At 32.7% G+C, this 18000-nt stretch overlaps 1 protein-coding gene across 3 annotated transcripts in view; it reads left to right on the forward strand.

Moving 5' to 3' along the window:
- Positions 1-18000, forward strand: part of SPoCk (secretory pathway calcium atpase) — a 55542-nt gene that overhangs the window by 20562 nt on the left and 16980 nt on the right. For all 3 annotated transcript variants that reach the window (XM_089245657.1, XM_089245659.1, XM_089245658.1), the window contains 13 exons: positions 1360-1563; positions 3283-3372; positions 3666-3701; positions 5101-5162; positions 8552-8660; positions 8848-8997; positions 9117-9185; positions 9834-9976; positions 10098-10222; positions 13285-13382; positions 14704-14799; positions 14973-15062; positions 15445-15549. In XM_089245657.1, coding sequence (XP_089101783.1) covers positions 1360-1563; positions 3283-3372; positions 3666-3701; positions 5101-5162; positions 8552-8660; positions 8848-8997; positions 9117-9185; positions 9834-9976; positions 10098-10222; positions 13285-13382; positions 14704-14799; positions 14973-15062; positions 15445-15549 — 1377 coding nt within the window. The remainder of the gene's footprint in view (positions 1-1359; positions 1564-3282; positions 3373-3665; positions 3702-5100; positions 5163-8551; positions 8661-8847; positions 8998-9116; positions 9186-9833; positions 9977-10097; positions 10223-13284; positions 13383-14703; positions 14800-14972; positions 15063-15444; positions 15550-18000) is intronic.

Consider the following 18000-nt stretch of genomic DNA (forward strand, 5'->3'; position numbering starts at 1 on the left):
ATCTGTGACATATGTCACAGAACAATCTGGAAAAATTTAAGAAAAGTGTAGAAAACACACATTATTTTGGGAATTTTTACCGCAGAACACACATTTACATTCAGCCAAGGGCTTATTGCAGAACAATGCAAAATATTCTATTTTGGGGCTTATTTCTAATGCTATTCTATTTCTGAAGTGTTTCCCAAAGTAGAAAATCTTGCTTGTAGATTGCTATAAATGTTATTGAATAAAATTAATCCGTCCTGTTTAACAAGTTATATATATTAATAAATGATTATATATAATATAATCAAGTTATATATGTTATAAGGTCTGGATACAAATTGTGGTGAAAGGCATGGAAGTGTTATATCCCAATATTTTCTTTATATGTCTGTATATTTTGATGAATAATACCATATAAAATGATTCTTTCAATATTTCAGCTTGCATACATTTGATATGCTGCTTACACTTTTAAATAGTGTTCCATACAATTTTTTTTTAACTTTTGATATCCAAGTACACTATAAATACTTTTTAAAAATCAGTAACTACAATAGCCCAGGCTGTTGCTGAACAAGGTATTTAATTTAATTTAAATTGTATTGACCTACTGGAGGAGGCTTAGTCCCTTGGGATCATATAATGTCTGTATCATCGTCATGTCTGTCATTTTCTGTGTTTTCTGCTTGTGTTTATTTTTTTTGTTTTTCCTTATTTATTTTTATTTATTTATTTATTTAAAATACATAGCTACAGGTTTAAACCTAATTACAGCTTCAGTAAAAATAAAAATTAGCACAGAATAGAAAAAGCGACATGATAAAGTACACAAAAGACAAATAGAAAGTATCAAAAATTACGCAAAATACAAAAATTCTATACAAAGATATATACAACGCAATCACAGCAAAAATCTTCTAAAGTCGGTAACAGAGGAATGGAAAATATCCAGATGTTGAGGAAGCGCATTATAAAATTCGGAAAATCTGTTTACAGCACAGTAATTACCAATATTAGTATTGAATGATTTGACGGTAAATAAGTAATCAGATCTTGTATTGTGGTACTTAATATTGAAACAGATTTCGTTAAGAATGGGTATGCAATCAATTTGGTTAGTCAACAGTTTCTTGAAAAAAATAACGAGCAAGTACTCTCTGCGTTTTTGTAAGCTATTGACATTTAAACTGTTTCGTAGATATATACACTTTTCTTCAATGTATGTTTCATGTGTTGTGTTAATGAAAGAAGTATTGAGTATTCTTTCTTCATAAAAGAACTGGAAAGATTTGATATTGATGTTCCTGATAATCATGCATAAAATGTGTAGCTGCATTTGAAGACCATTAGTCACACTTTTTTTTTTTGCAGAAAGAACTGGATGAGGAAAAGATGCACAGTTTACGAACCGAGGAAGCCTGTAGAAGGACTTACGATGAGGTGGCCTCTATTCTTAAAACTGACCTTCAAAATGGACTTACATGGCAAGAAGCTAATCGCAGATTGTCTTTGTTTGGACCAAATGAATTTGAGGTGACGCCAGAAGAGCCTCTGTGGAAAAAATACTTAGAACAGGTATTCCATAACTTGATCTATAATTCTTAATGACTGCAATTCCCTTGAATTCTATTTTATAATATTTTCAATGTTTTACATGTTCAATGGGTTATATTCTTGTTAGAGATTATAAGAAATTCAAAAACAAAATTTATTAACCATTTATCTATTTCACTTTTTTCCCCATTTCTGTCAACAATCAAAACTCTTATAGAATTTAAATTCAATAAAAAAAACCACCAGTGCAAACTTGTTTTGCAATCTAAATCTTTTACTGGACTTCTAGAATTATCTCTCAGAAGCATTTTAATTTAAGATTAGTGAAAATTATGTGCAAATCGATAAAAAAAAGTGAGGAAATATAAGTAAACCCCCCCCCCCCCAAGTTTTTTTCAAGTAAATCGAGATCACTGATACAATTACCCAAGCAGTGTTCAGGCAAAACCATCAAGTGGTTAAAATTTTTTTTAGGAAAACAAGATAGTTTTTAGAGAACAGCAACTCTCAAACTTTAAGCTAGAAGCGTTTCTTTTTTCTCAAGAGAATAAATCATAAACTTTGTGTACAGGTAAGATGTGAAGTTTTATAAATACCATAAGAGTTGATTGACATACACATTTGGAATTAATTTTTGATGTATTAGCACAAGGGACAAGATATATCATGTTGATAAAAAAACTTGCAGAATATAAGATGTTCAGGGGTGTCATGAGTTTGATACATGCTCAGTTCTTGTCAGAGTCTTTTCCTAACATATAAGTATAACATAAACTGTGCCAAGATGACCAAACGGCAAATTGCTATTACAGACCAAGGGGTTAACACACCAGCCTCTCAGTGAGATGTATGCAAATAAAAAAGCTGCACACACACACAGAATTGGCTATAAGGTTTTGGTCCCTGTCTAATTAGGTTTTGTGTGAAGATAATGACAGAGTGGTGTGACAAAAATCAAAGGATTTAGTACATAAGAAAATGTAAGGTCTTTTATCCATACCTGGCAAGTATCCTGGAACAAACAGTTTGTCAAATTCATCAAATCTAATTACATCCACATTATTATACAAATACAAATAAAAATACAACGCCACAACAGGCAAATGCATATTATGCATATTGTTGCTCAAAATTATACAAAGATTTATGTCAATCCTATCTAAAACTTTTGATGTTTATGGTGTTAGATTGTTAAAAATTCTTCTTACTAAGTGCAGTTGAACCTCTTAAATGCAAACCCGCTTAATTGGGAAATACACAAAATCACTGAGATGTAAACTTGTATTAGGCCCTTAGTAATATTTTTTTCCACCATCTTCAAATACCTATGGAAATATTGGTTTGAGCTTCTCTTTCCTAATATTTCCTTTACATTTATGCTTATGCACAGAACATGTATTTGATATATCAGTGGGATTTTTCTTTTATTTATTTTTCCATCTAAAAACATGAAATTTTGTTAAGGTAAACTAAAATCCTTGGTCGCTATCGGTTTTGTGATAACAAAACTATCAATTGTACAAGTCAAAACAAGCTCAATTGTACAAGTGTTTTTGTTCATATTGGTCAAATTTTTAATTTAAACTTTTATAACGTGAACACATTTGTCTTTGATGACTTGAATCTATTTTTGTTGTAATTATTGGCAAATTATCGTATTATTTATACACTATAAAATGAGTAATGAAATAAAATCCTGGTGAATGTTCAAATTATAGTACATACCTTCTTTAATTACAGTTTCGAAACCCTCTAATTGTTTTGTTGCTTGCATCAGCTGTGGTTAGTATATGTATGCAGCAGTTTGATGATGCTTTCAGCATAACTGCAGTAAGTTCTTGTTTTAAATTTTTTTGTAATTTTATCCGGAAAAAATGTTACAATAATTGAAAGTAGAACATCAAAACTTTTAAAGGTTACTGTAATGTTTTGTTTCATTTATTCTCATATTTTTATTATTTCATTAAAATCCTATCAAATTCAATTAAAATTTCTATTGGACGCAGAATTTTTTTCTCTTTTCTCAATATACAATTTGATGCTCATTTTAAGAGTTCTATTTTAATAAATAATTCTCTCATTCATATATATGTATATTCATATTTTTTTCCCCTTTCAACTAGGCTATAGTCATTGTTGTCACAGTAGCGTTTGTTCAGGTAAGATGTGCATAACATCAATATCAATTTATTTATAGTTAATACCCAGTGTTACTATACACCTTTCTCTATTAGAATAAGTAGGGAATGGTTGATATGTCATCAAAGGCCATGAGAACCCTGGGTTAACAATGTCTAGAAACATTTTTATAGGTCCTGTGTGTATTTTATTTATTTTTTAATCATCTTTACATAAAAAGAAGAGAAAACATACTGCTTGCGAAATCAAATTAATGCAAAACAAAAGAGCTTTTGTACTTAATGAAAAACATGGCCAGAATTGGTCATATATATATATATATATATGACTTCAAACTAATAGGTAAAACTGTCTGTCTCATGCAATTTTTTTTAATTCAGGGTTCATATGTGTATACAGGGCAAACAATAGGAAGAATTGGAAAAAAAATTTCTAGAAATTTGTATGTGGTGAATGATTGGCAGTTCTGGAGAAGTGCTGTTTCCTCCAGCAGAGCAGAAATGACATCGGAAGTGAGGACTTGTGCTTGCTGGACGTGTTTCTAAGTTTGTTTTGCTGATGCTCTGAGAGGATCGCGACCATAGGTTCTATCGTAAATATTGTTCGCCTTGATGGGTACCATCACCCATAAAAAACATTTTTTTACACATTTTCTAAACACTGTGCAAACACCCTATATATTATAACCCAAGTCAAAATTCTAGCGTCTTTACAAAGTTGCCTGTTATTTTGGGCTAGCCAAATGCCTCACCATCCAATTAGTGGCATGCATGAATGGATTAACAAGATTCCCACTGTCTCTATCTACTACTCAGCAAAACCACTGCCACGGAAATGGGCTTGGACAAAACTGCGGGGAAAGAAGAGGCTAGACTTTGTACATGGGCAGTAACATACATATACATATATATAGGGTGTCTCAAAACTTCACATACAAATTTTAAGGATAGTTGTTTCACTGTGTAGCAGTTTGTCCATTTTGGCTGTATCTCAGAAATTAATTATTTCTGTGAAAAAAAAAAAAAACGGATAAATTTAGTCATTTATTTCAGATTAGCCTATGTGAAGAATTTTTCTGTTATTGTCTAGAACTAAATATAGATATTCTTACATAAATGTCTTACTTTTACTTATTGAAACAAGTTTTTTTTATGCATGTGACATCAATACTTCAAAGGAATTAAAATTGAATATTTATTATTTAGCAATCAATCATAATGTTTAACCTTTTTGATGGTGAACAATCTCATTTAGTGCTGCTGATTTCTATTATCTGTAAATTTTGTGAAATTGAAATTTGATGCATTATTTATGCAACACATGGACTTTGCTCTTTCATGAATATGCTAGTGATTTTTTTAAACACACATTTACTTCTATTTTTTATTGCAATATGATTTTTCTATATTTTAAATATAGGAATATAGATCAGAGAAATCGCTTGAAGAGCTTAATAAACTAGTTCCGCCAGCATGCACTTGGTAATATTTTTGTTTTGTTATCAAATTATTTTTTTAGTCTTTTCAGATTTCAAGTAATTTACTTACATGCTACATTATTATAATGAGTTTGGTTTTGTCACTTACAGCTCTCTATCTCAGCGGTTCTCAACCGGTGCTCCGCGGAGCTCTTGGGGCTCCTTTTGCACACTCCAGGGGCTCCGCGGCCGCTCGAGCAAATTAAAAAAAAAACCAGTAAAATTTTAAAAATAGTTATAAATATTTTTAAATAGTAAAAATAAATCAGTAACTTTAATGAATAATTAAAAAATGGGCCTACGGGGCTCCGCCACACATAGAATTTTACTAAAAAGGGCTCTGCGAGTCAAAAAAGGTTGAGAACCGCTGCTCTATCTAATGCAGGTATCCCTTGCTATGTGCTTTTTTGCTATAACATCATTTTGAAAAGTTTGTTTGAAACATAGCAAACCTGTGGAATTTGGTCCAAAATTTGATTTTATGTAATGATGTAAAATTTGAAAAAAACAGTCTTGGATATTAAAAGAGAACACAGTTATAATTTTTAAATCTGTTGGATTTGAGGATGTACACTGCTCAAAACAAATAGGGGAGCAAGCAAAAAAGTGAAGAAAACCGTGTGAGACAGCCACGTATTGGCATACAATGGATAGTACACGCGTATCAATGCGCAATACAGAAAAAAGATGTAAAAAAATTTGGAATTAAGCTTTAATTCTTTGAAAATATGGAAAAAACATGAAAAGATGATTTAGGGCAACAATTTGGTTACATGTAAATGATAAAAAAAAGTACTGTTTAGACATGATGCATGAGTTTTAATAGGGCGTGTGGTCTCCTCGAACAGCTAAGACTGCTGCACACCTGTTTGCCATGGATGCGATGAGGTTATCAATCAGACTTTGGGGAATACTGTTCCACTCCTCAAGAAGTGCAATCTGCAAGTCTCGGACAGTAACAGGCAGCCTTGGTCGCGCAGCAATGTGTCGTCCGAGCATGTCCCAAACATGCTCGATTGGATTCAGGTCAGGAGAGCACGCTGGCCATTCCATACGCTGTATTGTTTCATCTTCAAGCATGTTCTCCACCAGACGAGCTCTATGCGGTCTGGCATTATCATCCTGGAAAACAAAGGAATCTCCAATAGCTCCAGCGTAAGGGATGACATGAGGTTGCAGTATCTCGTCTGCATACCTTCGGGCCGTCAAAGTGCCATTCCGAATGATATGCAGGTCCGTACGTCCGCCTATGCAGATTCCACCCCATACCATCCAACCAGCTCGTCTGTATTGTGACCTTTCACGAACGAATGCGGGGTTATTTCGAGTGCCCCTGTCCCTCCATACCAGAACACATCGGGTGTCACACTCCAGACTGAATCATGACTCGTCTGTAAACAGCACTTGGCTCCAATCATGTTGCTCCCAATCTCGATGTTCAGCAGCCCATCTTCTTCAGGCCGCACTGTGGCGTGGGGGTCAACGGAATGCAGACCATTGGCCTACGTGCATAGAGCCCTCCCTCATGAAGCCAATTACGTACTGTTTGGCTGGACACCCTTCGTCCTGTTGCCAAGAGCAACCGTCTTTGCAGCTGCGTAGCATTCTTTGTTCTGTTTAGACGGGCTGTTAACCATATATACCGGTCATCAGTTGCTGTAGTGGCGCGTGGCCAACCTTGCCCGACATCTAACATTTCCTGTTTCTTGGAATCGATTCCACAGCCTTGCAACAACACTTCTGGCGACTCCAACAGCATCTGCGACACTACGTTGTGTTTGCCCGGATTCCAGTCTGCCTATAACACGCCATGCCATGGATTCCGGTAAATCACTTTGTTGAGACATCCTCAAGTCACCTTGTCTCAAAAAAAAATACTTCGCAATTGAATTTCACAGTTATGGCAGTAAAACAGACGTTTCTGCCCTTATCTCCTTTTTCTGGTTTTTGACATCATGAACTTTGATTTTCATATGAAGTTTTCTTCTTCCGTTTCCTGCTAGGCTTTAAATTATGGATGATTCATTTTATGTTACTTATCGGTATACATCTTTGCGTAATTTTGTTAAAACCATGTGCTCCCCTAATTGTTTTGAGCAGTGTAGATGAGATAAGGTACATAAATCGCTTAAATCCTACTCATCAGGCAAGCTAAGGGCACATTCACTCACTTATCAATATAGTTTATGGTTCAGAGGCCGTTCAAGTATTACGTAAGCAGATTTTTAGCCATTTTTGACCCCCCCCCCCCTTGTCAGCAAAATTTCGTCATCAGCTCTGCTCCTCTGAATCCTGACTCATATTTTCATAAAGGGTGGTTGATGACGAAAGCATTATCCAAACCCCCCTCCCCCCTTGTCCTCAAAAGTCAGCAAATTGGAAACCCCCTCTCCCCCCCCCCCCCATCGATGATGACGTAATACTTGAACAGCCCCTCACTAATAAACATGGATGTATAAATGTGAATAATAGAAATTGGAAGCCCTTTGTGGTTGAGTCTATTGCCAATTTTTATTGGCCCACAGTTTTAAAGAAAACAAATGACCAATTTTTTTTAAACTCATTGACTACACCAGCGGTTCTCAACCTTTTCTGACTCGCGGAGTCCTTTTCAGTGTATAATTTCTATGGCGGTACCATTTAGGACTTTTTTTTTTGTTTGTTTGTTTATCAAATTTATTGATTTATTTTTTTATTTTGAGTAGCCGCGGAGCCCCTGGGAAATACACACGAAGCCCCAAGGGCTCTGAGGAGCACCAGTTGAGAACCGCTGGACTCTACCATCGGAATAGTAATTGCAGAAAATCTTCACTGAGAATAGAATTTTTACATTTGTGAGAGGTATTTAGAAATCAAAAATTATAAGAAGTTATTTTGATTTGTAAGACGTATTAGACAGATCCATTTTGACTCTTCACAATTTATGAATTAAAAAAAAGATTTCAGCATAAAGAGGAAAAAATTCTGTTTTAGAACAATTGAAAAATATACGATTTAACATTTTGAAATTTGTTATGTGAGAAAGAGTTGAATTATCCAGTTTCTATAGGCCTCATTAAACCAAACGGGGTATATGGTCATTGTGTTTGCAATCAGGATTTTTTCGAATATAGTTATCAATCAGTTATTTTTATCAGAAACCTAGAGTTCTGATGTGATCTCATTAAGTATTTGTTTAGTAATTAAAAGTAAATTTTAGTTTACAGCCTTTGATTTGGTTAGTCAGAGTTCATAAAATGATTGTGGCTATTAAATTAATGATTATTATGTTTTAAACTAAAACTGCCTATGATGTAGTATAACTTGCAAGTTAGCTAGCTAATGTAGCTTTACTAGCACTTGTTATTTTTATCTTTTGAGTTTGTGATACATTTCCTATTTTTCTTCAAATAGTTTACGGCAAAACCAAAAAGCGACATTTTTAGCGAAGAATTTGGTGCCTGGGGATATTGTGCTGCTCAGGATCGGGGATAGGGTTCCTGCTGATCTCCGTCTGTTTGAGGTGAACTTTCCCCCCTCTCAAAATGTTCTTAATATTCCACTGGAAATGTTGAGTAAAATAGGTTGAAATGTCATGTTTTGGTGTGATAGCAAATAAAATTCAGATATTTAACAGTTGGAATAATTTGTTATCCAATAGTTTCTTAAAACTTATTGAACATGTTAAACTTTTTTCCCCCCCGTGATAGGCCATAGACTTAGCAGTTGATGAGAGCAGCTTTACGGGTGAAACAGAGCCAGCCAGCAAAGTCACGAGGCCCCTTGAAAAAACAAATGGCATACCTACAAGACAGAATATTGCATTCATGGGTACTCTTGTGAGATGTGGAAATGGAAAAGTAATATTTAGCATTGAAATTCATATCATCTATGGGTTCTCTTGTATAATTATTCTTTCATATACACTGTATTTTTCGTACATCATCATTTCATTAATTCTGAAATGTTGTTTTGACAGGGTATTGTGATATCAACTGCAGAGAGCTCAGAGTTTGGAGAAGTTTTCAAGATGATGCAGGCGGAAGAAGTAAGCTTTTATTACTCTTTTCTACCCACTTAATATTTATTATTTTTGTTTTCAAGAATCATCTTAAAATCATGTTTGAATATTGAATTGTATATCTCTCATAATTTCTCAGAAATATTTTTGATGGGAAAACTTCAGTTTGTTGTCTTAAGATCAGTAACTACAGTCGGCACTTGTTATAATGACTATCCTTGATATGTCGAAAACGGAAGTTATATCAAAAGAAAAACATATAGGTAGGTTGTTATATAAAAACATTTGGGACTCGTCCTACCCATTGTTATAATGAAATGGTCATTATAACATATGTCGACTTCATAAACTTTTTCTCAGCTTCAAATTACAGATTAATGAATCTAGTTAAAAAATTACATTTTTTTTTTTTGGTTAGTTACAGTTGATTTTCCATACAATTAAGTTGTTCCATTTCATATACAAAACCTTGAGGCGAAATTATTTTTAGTGTAAAGTAAATTAATAAAAATGAGTTTTTTAGTGGAAATTTAATTCTATACATAAAGTTTGTCAAAGGCTTATTTTAGAATTTTTTTTCAAAAAATAGTAATTTTTTGAGTACTAAAAAAATGATGAAGTCCGATAAGTGAAAAAATATTTGTTGTGTTGAATGAACATTTGATCAAATTTCAGGCACCGAAGACTCCTTTACAAAGAAGCATGGACACTTTAGGGAAGCAGTTGTCTTTGTATTCCTTTGGGATCATTGGTGTCATCATGCTGGTTGGCTGGTTCCAAGGAAGGCCATTGATGGAAATGTTCAATATTGGTGTCAGGTAATACATATTTATCACTTGTTGGTTGGTTTGTTCATGAGGAATGGTATTTTGAAATTGACTCTGATATTGAATTAGTTATTGAAACATTAAATTATATTATCTTTATTTTATATTGCAGTTTGGCAGTAGCTGCTATTCCTGAAGGCCTTCCTATTGTAGTGACAGTCACTCTTGCCCTTGGAGTCATGCGCATGGCCAAGAGGAATGCCATAGTAAAGAAATTACCTACTGTTGAAACTCTTGGTATGGGAAAAGTATATTTTCTCATATGTGTATCATTATCACTCATTATGTGCATCATTTACACTTTTCCATTTTTTACTGTAGCAGTATTGTACCTCTCATGACTCTTACATTGAATTAATGCTACTGATAACATCTAAATGCTTCAATTATTTGGGTCTGTGGCAGGGTTGTAGTGGTTTAAATAAGCAATTTAAATCAACGAATTTAAAAAAAAAAAATCACTGATTTAAATCAATTTATTTCAGATATGAAAAAAGATAACCTGTGTTAATCAAATAAAATTATTTATATATGCAGCTTTAAAAAGTGATTTAAATTTATATTAAATTATTGTAATTATTATTATATTTGTAAATGTTATTCATAGTATTCAAATATATAGTAATATATCAAATATATATCATAGATGCGATAGCCGTACTGATTTAGCTTACAAATGGTTGCTCAAGATTAACACTGATGTAGTTATAGGATGTAAAGCTGACAGAAAATCAGACAGTTTGCATGGCAATCAATGGATCAATGAATATCCATAATGAACCAATTGTGTGTGTTATCAAACAATGTGGTAAAGTACATATGGGCGCAATGCCCACATTTTAAACCTGCCAGCCATAGATTTGGTTAAAATTTATGTAACAAAGCATGTTACAAGTACAGTATATTTAAATATTTTCACAATCATCATCTTTCAAAATCATGGTATCATACAGAAGGTGGAAGTGCATTGATACTTCCTGTAGAGGCATGATAGAATACTTATTGCCATTCCCTTGAATCTTATGTTAAAATTGATCAGTTGTTACCAAAGTTTGTGAAAACCACAGATCTCAAGTAACATCTCCAGTGAAATCGTAAATATTGGTTTAAAAAGAAATGTCAAGGACATGATTGCAATTCTGGAATTGATAGCCAAAACTATTGATTTTGTACAAAGGAACAACTGCTCCCTAGCTGAATGGATATTCCTAACTAGCATGGAAAAAGCTGCAATTGAAGATAAAATAATCATCAACATCCAACAATAAAAAAGGTCTTGTCTTCAGCATATAAAAATAGATATGAACAGTCACATTATCCTCCCACTCTGGGGGGGGGGGGGGCGAAGAGCTTACGTTGCTTCTTGGGACAGTGCCTGGGTGTCTCATGGTTTCTCCAGTCACATTAACAGATGCACACTTTGCTGCATTTATTCTAAGATCATCAGTTAATTTAATTTCTAATATGGGAATTGATGTCACAAAAGAAATAAGGGTCTTGAATTTATCAAACAACACTGTGGCTCTAGTTTTCTGGCAATTACATTAAAATTTTTGGGGAAGTTGGAACCATTTCTTGCTGAAATATTTATTTTTATTTTAACCCTAAGGCTGTTGATACAATGTCTGATTTTGAGTGGTCGAATAGTTTTTAATAATGTTTTGGGTAAAGATGTAATTACGGAGAGTGATATGTGATTTTTGAACCTGTTAACCACAGCCAAAGTATCAACTGCCTGTGCTGAAAGGATTTTTTCAACATTTAGTGCAGTTCGTTCCAAATAGTGAAACAGATTAGGAGTAGGCAAAGCATCAAAACAAAACTAGTGTTTCTAATGAAGCAAACGAACAATTGTTGAGGGTAAATTTATTTAATACGATATAAGTAAGATATTCTTATACTCTATTCAAGAAATGTTACTTTTTTTCTTAATAAAATGTTCTGACATATCTCACAAGTACGGTGAAACCTGTATGAAACGTAACATCAATTGACACGTTTAAAAAGAAGTACGATAAGCATGTTGGGGTAAATCGAGAAGCTATTCATACTTAGAATAAGACAACCATAAATATTCTTTATGGGCATTGTATAATATTTTATCATGTGCATATATTGTTTATAATGTTTCTAATTACATTTTTAATTGGGTTGCTTTATTTTTGAAATATATGACATCTATATTTTTATGGGCATCTTTTTCTCAGCCACTTCGTTGGGCATTTTGCCTGTTGTGGTGTTGTATTTGCATTTGTATCAACAGTCTGAAATAATATTCCATTTTTGACAGATTTTCGTTTTATAAAGGTGCAAATAAAAGCACTAATCATTGAACAGACTATATTTTGATTCTGTTTAAGACAGGGTTCACTGTATATAATTCTTTATCTTTCGTTTGCAAATATTTTTTAAATAGTTATTTTCATAAATTAAAATATTTCTTCAATTGTATATTCTAAGAAAATATAGATTAGACTAGTTAGTAATAAATAAATAAATAAATATATATATATATATATATATTTATTTATTTTATTTATTTATTTTATTTTATTTTTTGTTAAAAAAATCACTAAAATCAAAAAAATCATGATATAAATACAAAAAAAAAATGATTTTTTAGAAAACATCAACAATCCTTGTCTCTGGTGTGAGGATGTTTTTTTGTTTTGTCTGTGTATCGAGATTGCGACTATGCTGGAGCCACTTTAGCCCTGATTTCAGTGGGGTGGTTCTTTCAGAGATCAGCTGTATAACAATTAGCTTAGGAGTCCCACATTTTACTCTTTTGTGATCTTTGTTTAGAATTTATACAAATACAACGCCACAGCAGGCAAATTGCCCAATGAGGTGGCTGACTTAAGAACATCATGGATCCCCCGATCCTTGTACCTAGTAGTACAGTTCTGGTCTGCATTAGGTATTTTTTATGTCTTGTGTATTTCACTTTGTTTTCTTCACTCGATTCATTCACATTCCCTGGTTTGGAAAAACAATGCTAATACTCAGTGGCTAATTCATATGCTTAATACAGTGCTTAATGTTTTGTGAGGAAAAAAGAAAATATGTATCTCAGAACCTAAGATAAAAACAGTTACATTTAAATTACCTGAGGTTTTTGAAACTAAGTTCTTGCACACCCATTCAAGTCTAAAAAATTTCTAAATAGCTTTCGTTGTATTATGAAAGTGAAACATTTGGTTAAATTTACTTTTCCTGTATACAATTTTATTTGTAGTAGGTTTCAAATAATTCAATTTGTTATAAGTATTAATGATTATTTTTTTCTAACATTTTAGGTTGTGTAAATGTTGTCTGCTGTGATAAAACTGGTACTCTTACGAGAAATGAAATGACAGTCACTAACATAGTCACATCTGAACTTTACCATGCTGAGGTAAACTATCAAACAATAGCAATGAATCTCTCATAATTATGATTTTTGTTTTTTAAAGCAATTTACTTTTTGTTCATATTTTTCCTTTTGTTCTTTCATATACAGTGGAACTTAAAAGTTTGAATTATCCAAAATTCAAACTAACTACAAACTTTCCTTGAATTTTCTATCAAATTTTATGTTAAAATTATGTTTAATTTGATTTAAAAAAATTTTTTGAAAAATTTGAAGTTGCTGTAAAAAAACCATGATTTTTGTTTGAGCAAATTTAGTTTATAAAAATTCTACAAGAAGTTAAACTTTGCTTTTCTATATCAAGTCATTAAACAACAAATCTTTAAAGACAAATAAAAGTTTGAATATTCTGTTTTTTCCTCAACCCTTTTTTTTTTTTTTTGTATCATTTAATGCCCATTTCAACATTGTTCAGCTGGAGTGCATTGAGAATGTATATACTTGATATGGATTATGTTGTTCAACCTATGGATCAAAATGTACCATTCAAAATTTGAATCTTTTTGTTATCATTGAGTATGGAAAATACAAATTGCATACATTAATAAAAGTATATTTCCTTGATAGCTTAAGAATGATAAGCAAAATTGAGAAACAGTTTCATAAACAAATGATCATGAACTGTTTCCGTAAATTAGGTTTTGAACATGGACAAGAAATTCTGCAGTGATGCTGATTATGGCAGCACTCTACACATAACAAGCAGTATACAGAAACAATCATCATGTTAGGTTCACAACACGTACACGCTCATCACAGCATGTACCACTTCTTTAAAAATTGTGGTAAGGTAAAATTGAGGAATGTGTACGGGGAGGGGGGGGAAGTGAGTTGCATGTACTGTTAAAGGTAGTAGTAGTGATGCTGATTCCAGAACAGTAGAATAACATAGTATCTAAGATCAATTATTATAATTATAAATTATTAAAATTTGAGAAAATTTCAATAAATTTCTATTTATTAAAATTTATAGTTTTGCAACACTGATAATTTTAATAATTGAAAATTATTATCCTATGGGAATGTTAATATTTAAGTTGCAATTTGTCATTTTATTAATCTGGGATAAATTAATTGGATAATTTGAATTTTCGATAATTAAAATTTTTTTCCAGTGACTTTGAATTAACTAAGCTTGACTATCTGTTATATCCCCTCCCCATTAATTAATGTTTTTTTTCATTATGACTGAAATCAAATCTAGCAATGAGTGTATGCAACTAAAAACATCTCAAAATAATAGTAAGTTCAGGTCAAAAATAATAGTTAAATAATTTTATTTTTTGGTTAATTTTTCTCTTATTAGGTCACTGGTGTTGGTTATACAGAACCTGGTCAAGTTGTAATTACTGACCATGGCAATCATATGGAGCAACTCAATTCTGTTAGATACTTGTTGGAGGTAATAACTATACAATTTCCTTTTTTTCTAAAGTGTTTGATGTGAAATCATGTAATGAGATTCTGAATCTTTTTTTTTAAATTTAATTACTTTTTTTTATAGCATTTTCTTTAGATTTTCAATTGGTAACTGAATGTGTTCATTATTAGTCACTGTATTCTGTTTTTAAATAGGTTGGTTGTGTCTGTAATAATGCTGACATTGTAAATGGACAGCTGATGGGTCAGCCTACTGAAGGAGCTCTGATTGTTGCCGCACAAAAAGTAATGCATAGTTTTAAAATTATTTTCATGGTATTTTCACAGATATTTTATTGTAAGGTCCTTCTTTGAAGAAGTATTTTAAGGTGCTATAAGAAATTGGGCTATACATAAATATTTGATCACTTTGATTTAATGTTAAGATGACGATTGAGATTTTTGTTATTTAATGATTGGTATTCAGTTTTAAAAGTAAAGCAATTATTTGTTCTCCTCTATGTATGAAAAATTCCTTGATCAATAACTTTTGAAAGCATGAATAACCATAGAGCAAGCTTTCAAATAAAAAAAATTTAACCACTTTTGGAAGGTGTCAGCTGCTTTTGTTTTCATACAGGTTTATTACCATTGTAAGATCTTCAGCATTTTTTCCTGTTAATTACAGACAGATTTGTACAGAGTACGTGACCGTTATACCAGAATCCAAGAAATGCCTTTCAGCTCTGAAATGAAATTTATGACAGTCCAGTGCATAGCTAAATTTGGACTGGTAAGTTTGAATTCTTTATAGTGTTTTTCACCAGTTTCTCTGTTCTATATGCTCAATGAATTTCTAACCAGAATAAAGAAATGCTTATAATGAACTCTTGATTTAATCTGGTAAATCTGAATTTCTTATCTTTTTTTTGAAAGAAAAAATGATAGAAACATCATACTGCAACTTTGATTCCAATCACATCACAATATTAGAGAAATGAAAAACTATTTTCCTGTCATGCAAAGCAATATACCATGTTTTCCTACATTAGCCGGCATGCCACGAAACTTGGGAGACACTAACTATTTGAATGTTGGAGCCACTGGTCGGTTCCTAGCATGCTGGGAAAAGCAAGATTTAATAAAGATCATGATTTATATCGTGTATAGGCAAACTAAATAAATAATCAAATCAGAAAAAATAATTTTTTTTTTTATTGTAGCAAACATGTTTTGCATAGTAATTTGATAACAAAATAAAATTCAGCATTTATTTATTGCTCTAATGTAATTATAATTAACTTAACAAAAAATTAGATATTCTGTACATTTTTCTTATTTTTTTTTCCATGTTCAGAGATTGAAATGTTTTTTTTTACTACAGCATCATGTTTTTCCGTGCAATTCTTTAATTTTTCCCCTCTTACTCAAATTGTACACACATGATCAAGGAATACAAAAACATTTCACAATCTATTTATGTTTCCATTTAACTTGTCTAATCTACTCCAGCTAATATGCTTATTGGTAAAACAGCAGTTTGCGTAACAAAGCAGTTGAATACATAATCCTTTTCTAGGTTTTGTGACTCTGAATGCTACCCAATAGCACTCAGTTGTCATCTATATTTTTAGGACTCAAAGAGGCATAAACAATGTTTACAAAGCTCTGCATATTTATTTATACAATATTGTTGGCCCAAGGCCTATACAAGAGGGCGCGGTAGATTACACATATGCTTTGAAACATTAGACAAGATATCTGAGATCGTGAGGGAGTTAACAATAGTAGAGGGGAGTTTGTTCCATTCAACTATGGCATTGGGAAAGAAACTGAATTTAAAACAATGTGTAGAGGTAAAAATAGGTTTTAATTTTTTGGGGTGGTCAAGTCTATTGGAAACATAGGAAGGCTTAGTCAGAATACCGAACGTATCGAAATTTAAATTACCATGAATAATTTTGTAAAGCATGGCTAAGCGGGAGATAAGTCGGTGAGTAACGAGTGGGTGGAGATTAAGTTCGAGTTTGAGATCGAAAACTGAACTAAAAGATGACCAGCAGTCGTGAATAAAGCGGGCAGATTTATTTTGGATAGATTCAAGTTTGTCGATGTTATTATAGATGTGGGGATCCCAGACCTCAGCTGCATAAGAAAGAACGGGAGAAATATAAGTTTGGTAGCAGAGAAGTCGGACGTCATGAGTAGAATGCTTGAGGTTGCGGTGAAGGAAAAAAAGTTTGTTGAGGCATTTCTGGTAGACATAATCGATATGATTATTCCAACGGAGATCAGCCGAGATTATGACTCCCAGATATTTAAATTGAGAAACTTGGGATATGGTTACATTATTGATCGAGTATGAAAATTCGAGGGAAAGAGTTTTACGTGTAGCTCTCATGAAAACTGTTTTAGATAAGTTAATAGGCATGTGCCAACATGTGTGTGAGCACCAATCTGAGATGGAAACAAGATTACGTTGGAGAATTTCTTGATCAGATCTGTCATTAATTGCGCGGTAGATTACAGTCATCAGCAAAAAATCTAGTGGTGCAGTTGAGGGTTTCAGGGAGGTCGTTTATATAAATTAAAAACAGTAAAGGCGAGAGAACCGCTCCTTGAGGAGTACCTGAATTTACAGTGGAATAATGTGAATCATGATTTTTAAAATGGACGAATTGTTTACGATTTTTTAGGAAAGCTTCTCCAACCATTTGAGCAATTGTACATTAAGACCAAGATTTGAAAGTTTAAGGAGGAGTTTATTATGCGGAATTTTATCATAGGCTTTGGAGAAATCCAAGAAGATGATATCGGTTTGTACCTTCCTGTCAGTGGCTTTGGTAAGGTCATGGATGAAAAAGGACAGTTGGGATGTAGTAGAAAGAGATCGTCTGAAGCCGTGTTGGTTGGGAAAGAAAAAGTTAATGGAGTCTAAATGAGCGTGGATTTCCTTTGCTATAATATGTTCAAAAATCTTACAACAGGATGAAGTAATAGATATTGGTCTGAAGTTAAGGGGGGTCAGAGAGGGGACTGGTTTTGTGAATGGGAATAATTTTGTTGATTTTCCAATCAATGGGGAGTATGGCGGTATTTAGGGAGACGTTAAATAAGATTAGAAGATAGTCAGAGATTTCTTCCGTGCAATATTTGAGAATGGAGTTAGACCAGACTGGGTTTAGACCCAGCTTTACACAAATTTCCTTCCATGCACAGACAAAACAGATCGGCTCAGAGTTTG

The sequence above is a fragment of the Pholcus phalangioides genome, unplaced genomic scaffold (genome assembly GCF_987345545.1).
Source record: "Pholcus phalangioides strain wild (caught in Gottingen) unplaced genomic scaffold, Ppha-v1.0 ptg000016l_1, whole genome shotgun sequence".
Lineage (NCBI taxonomy): Eukaryota > Metazoa > Arthropoda > Arachnida > Araneae > Pholcidae > Pholcus > Pholcus phalangioides.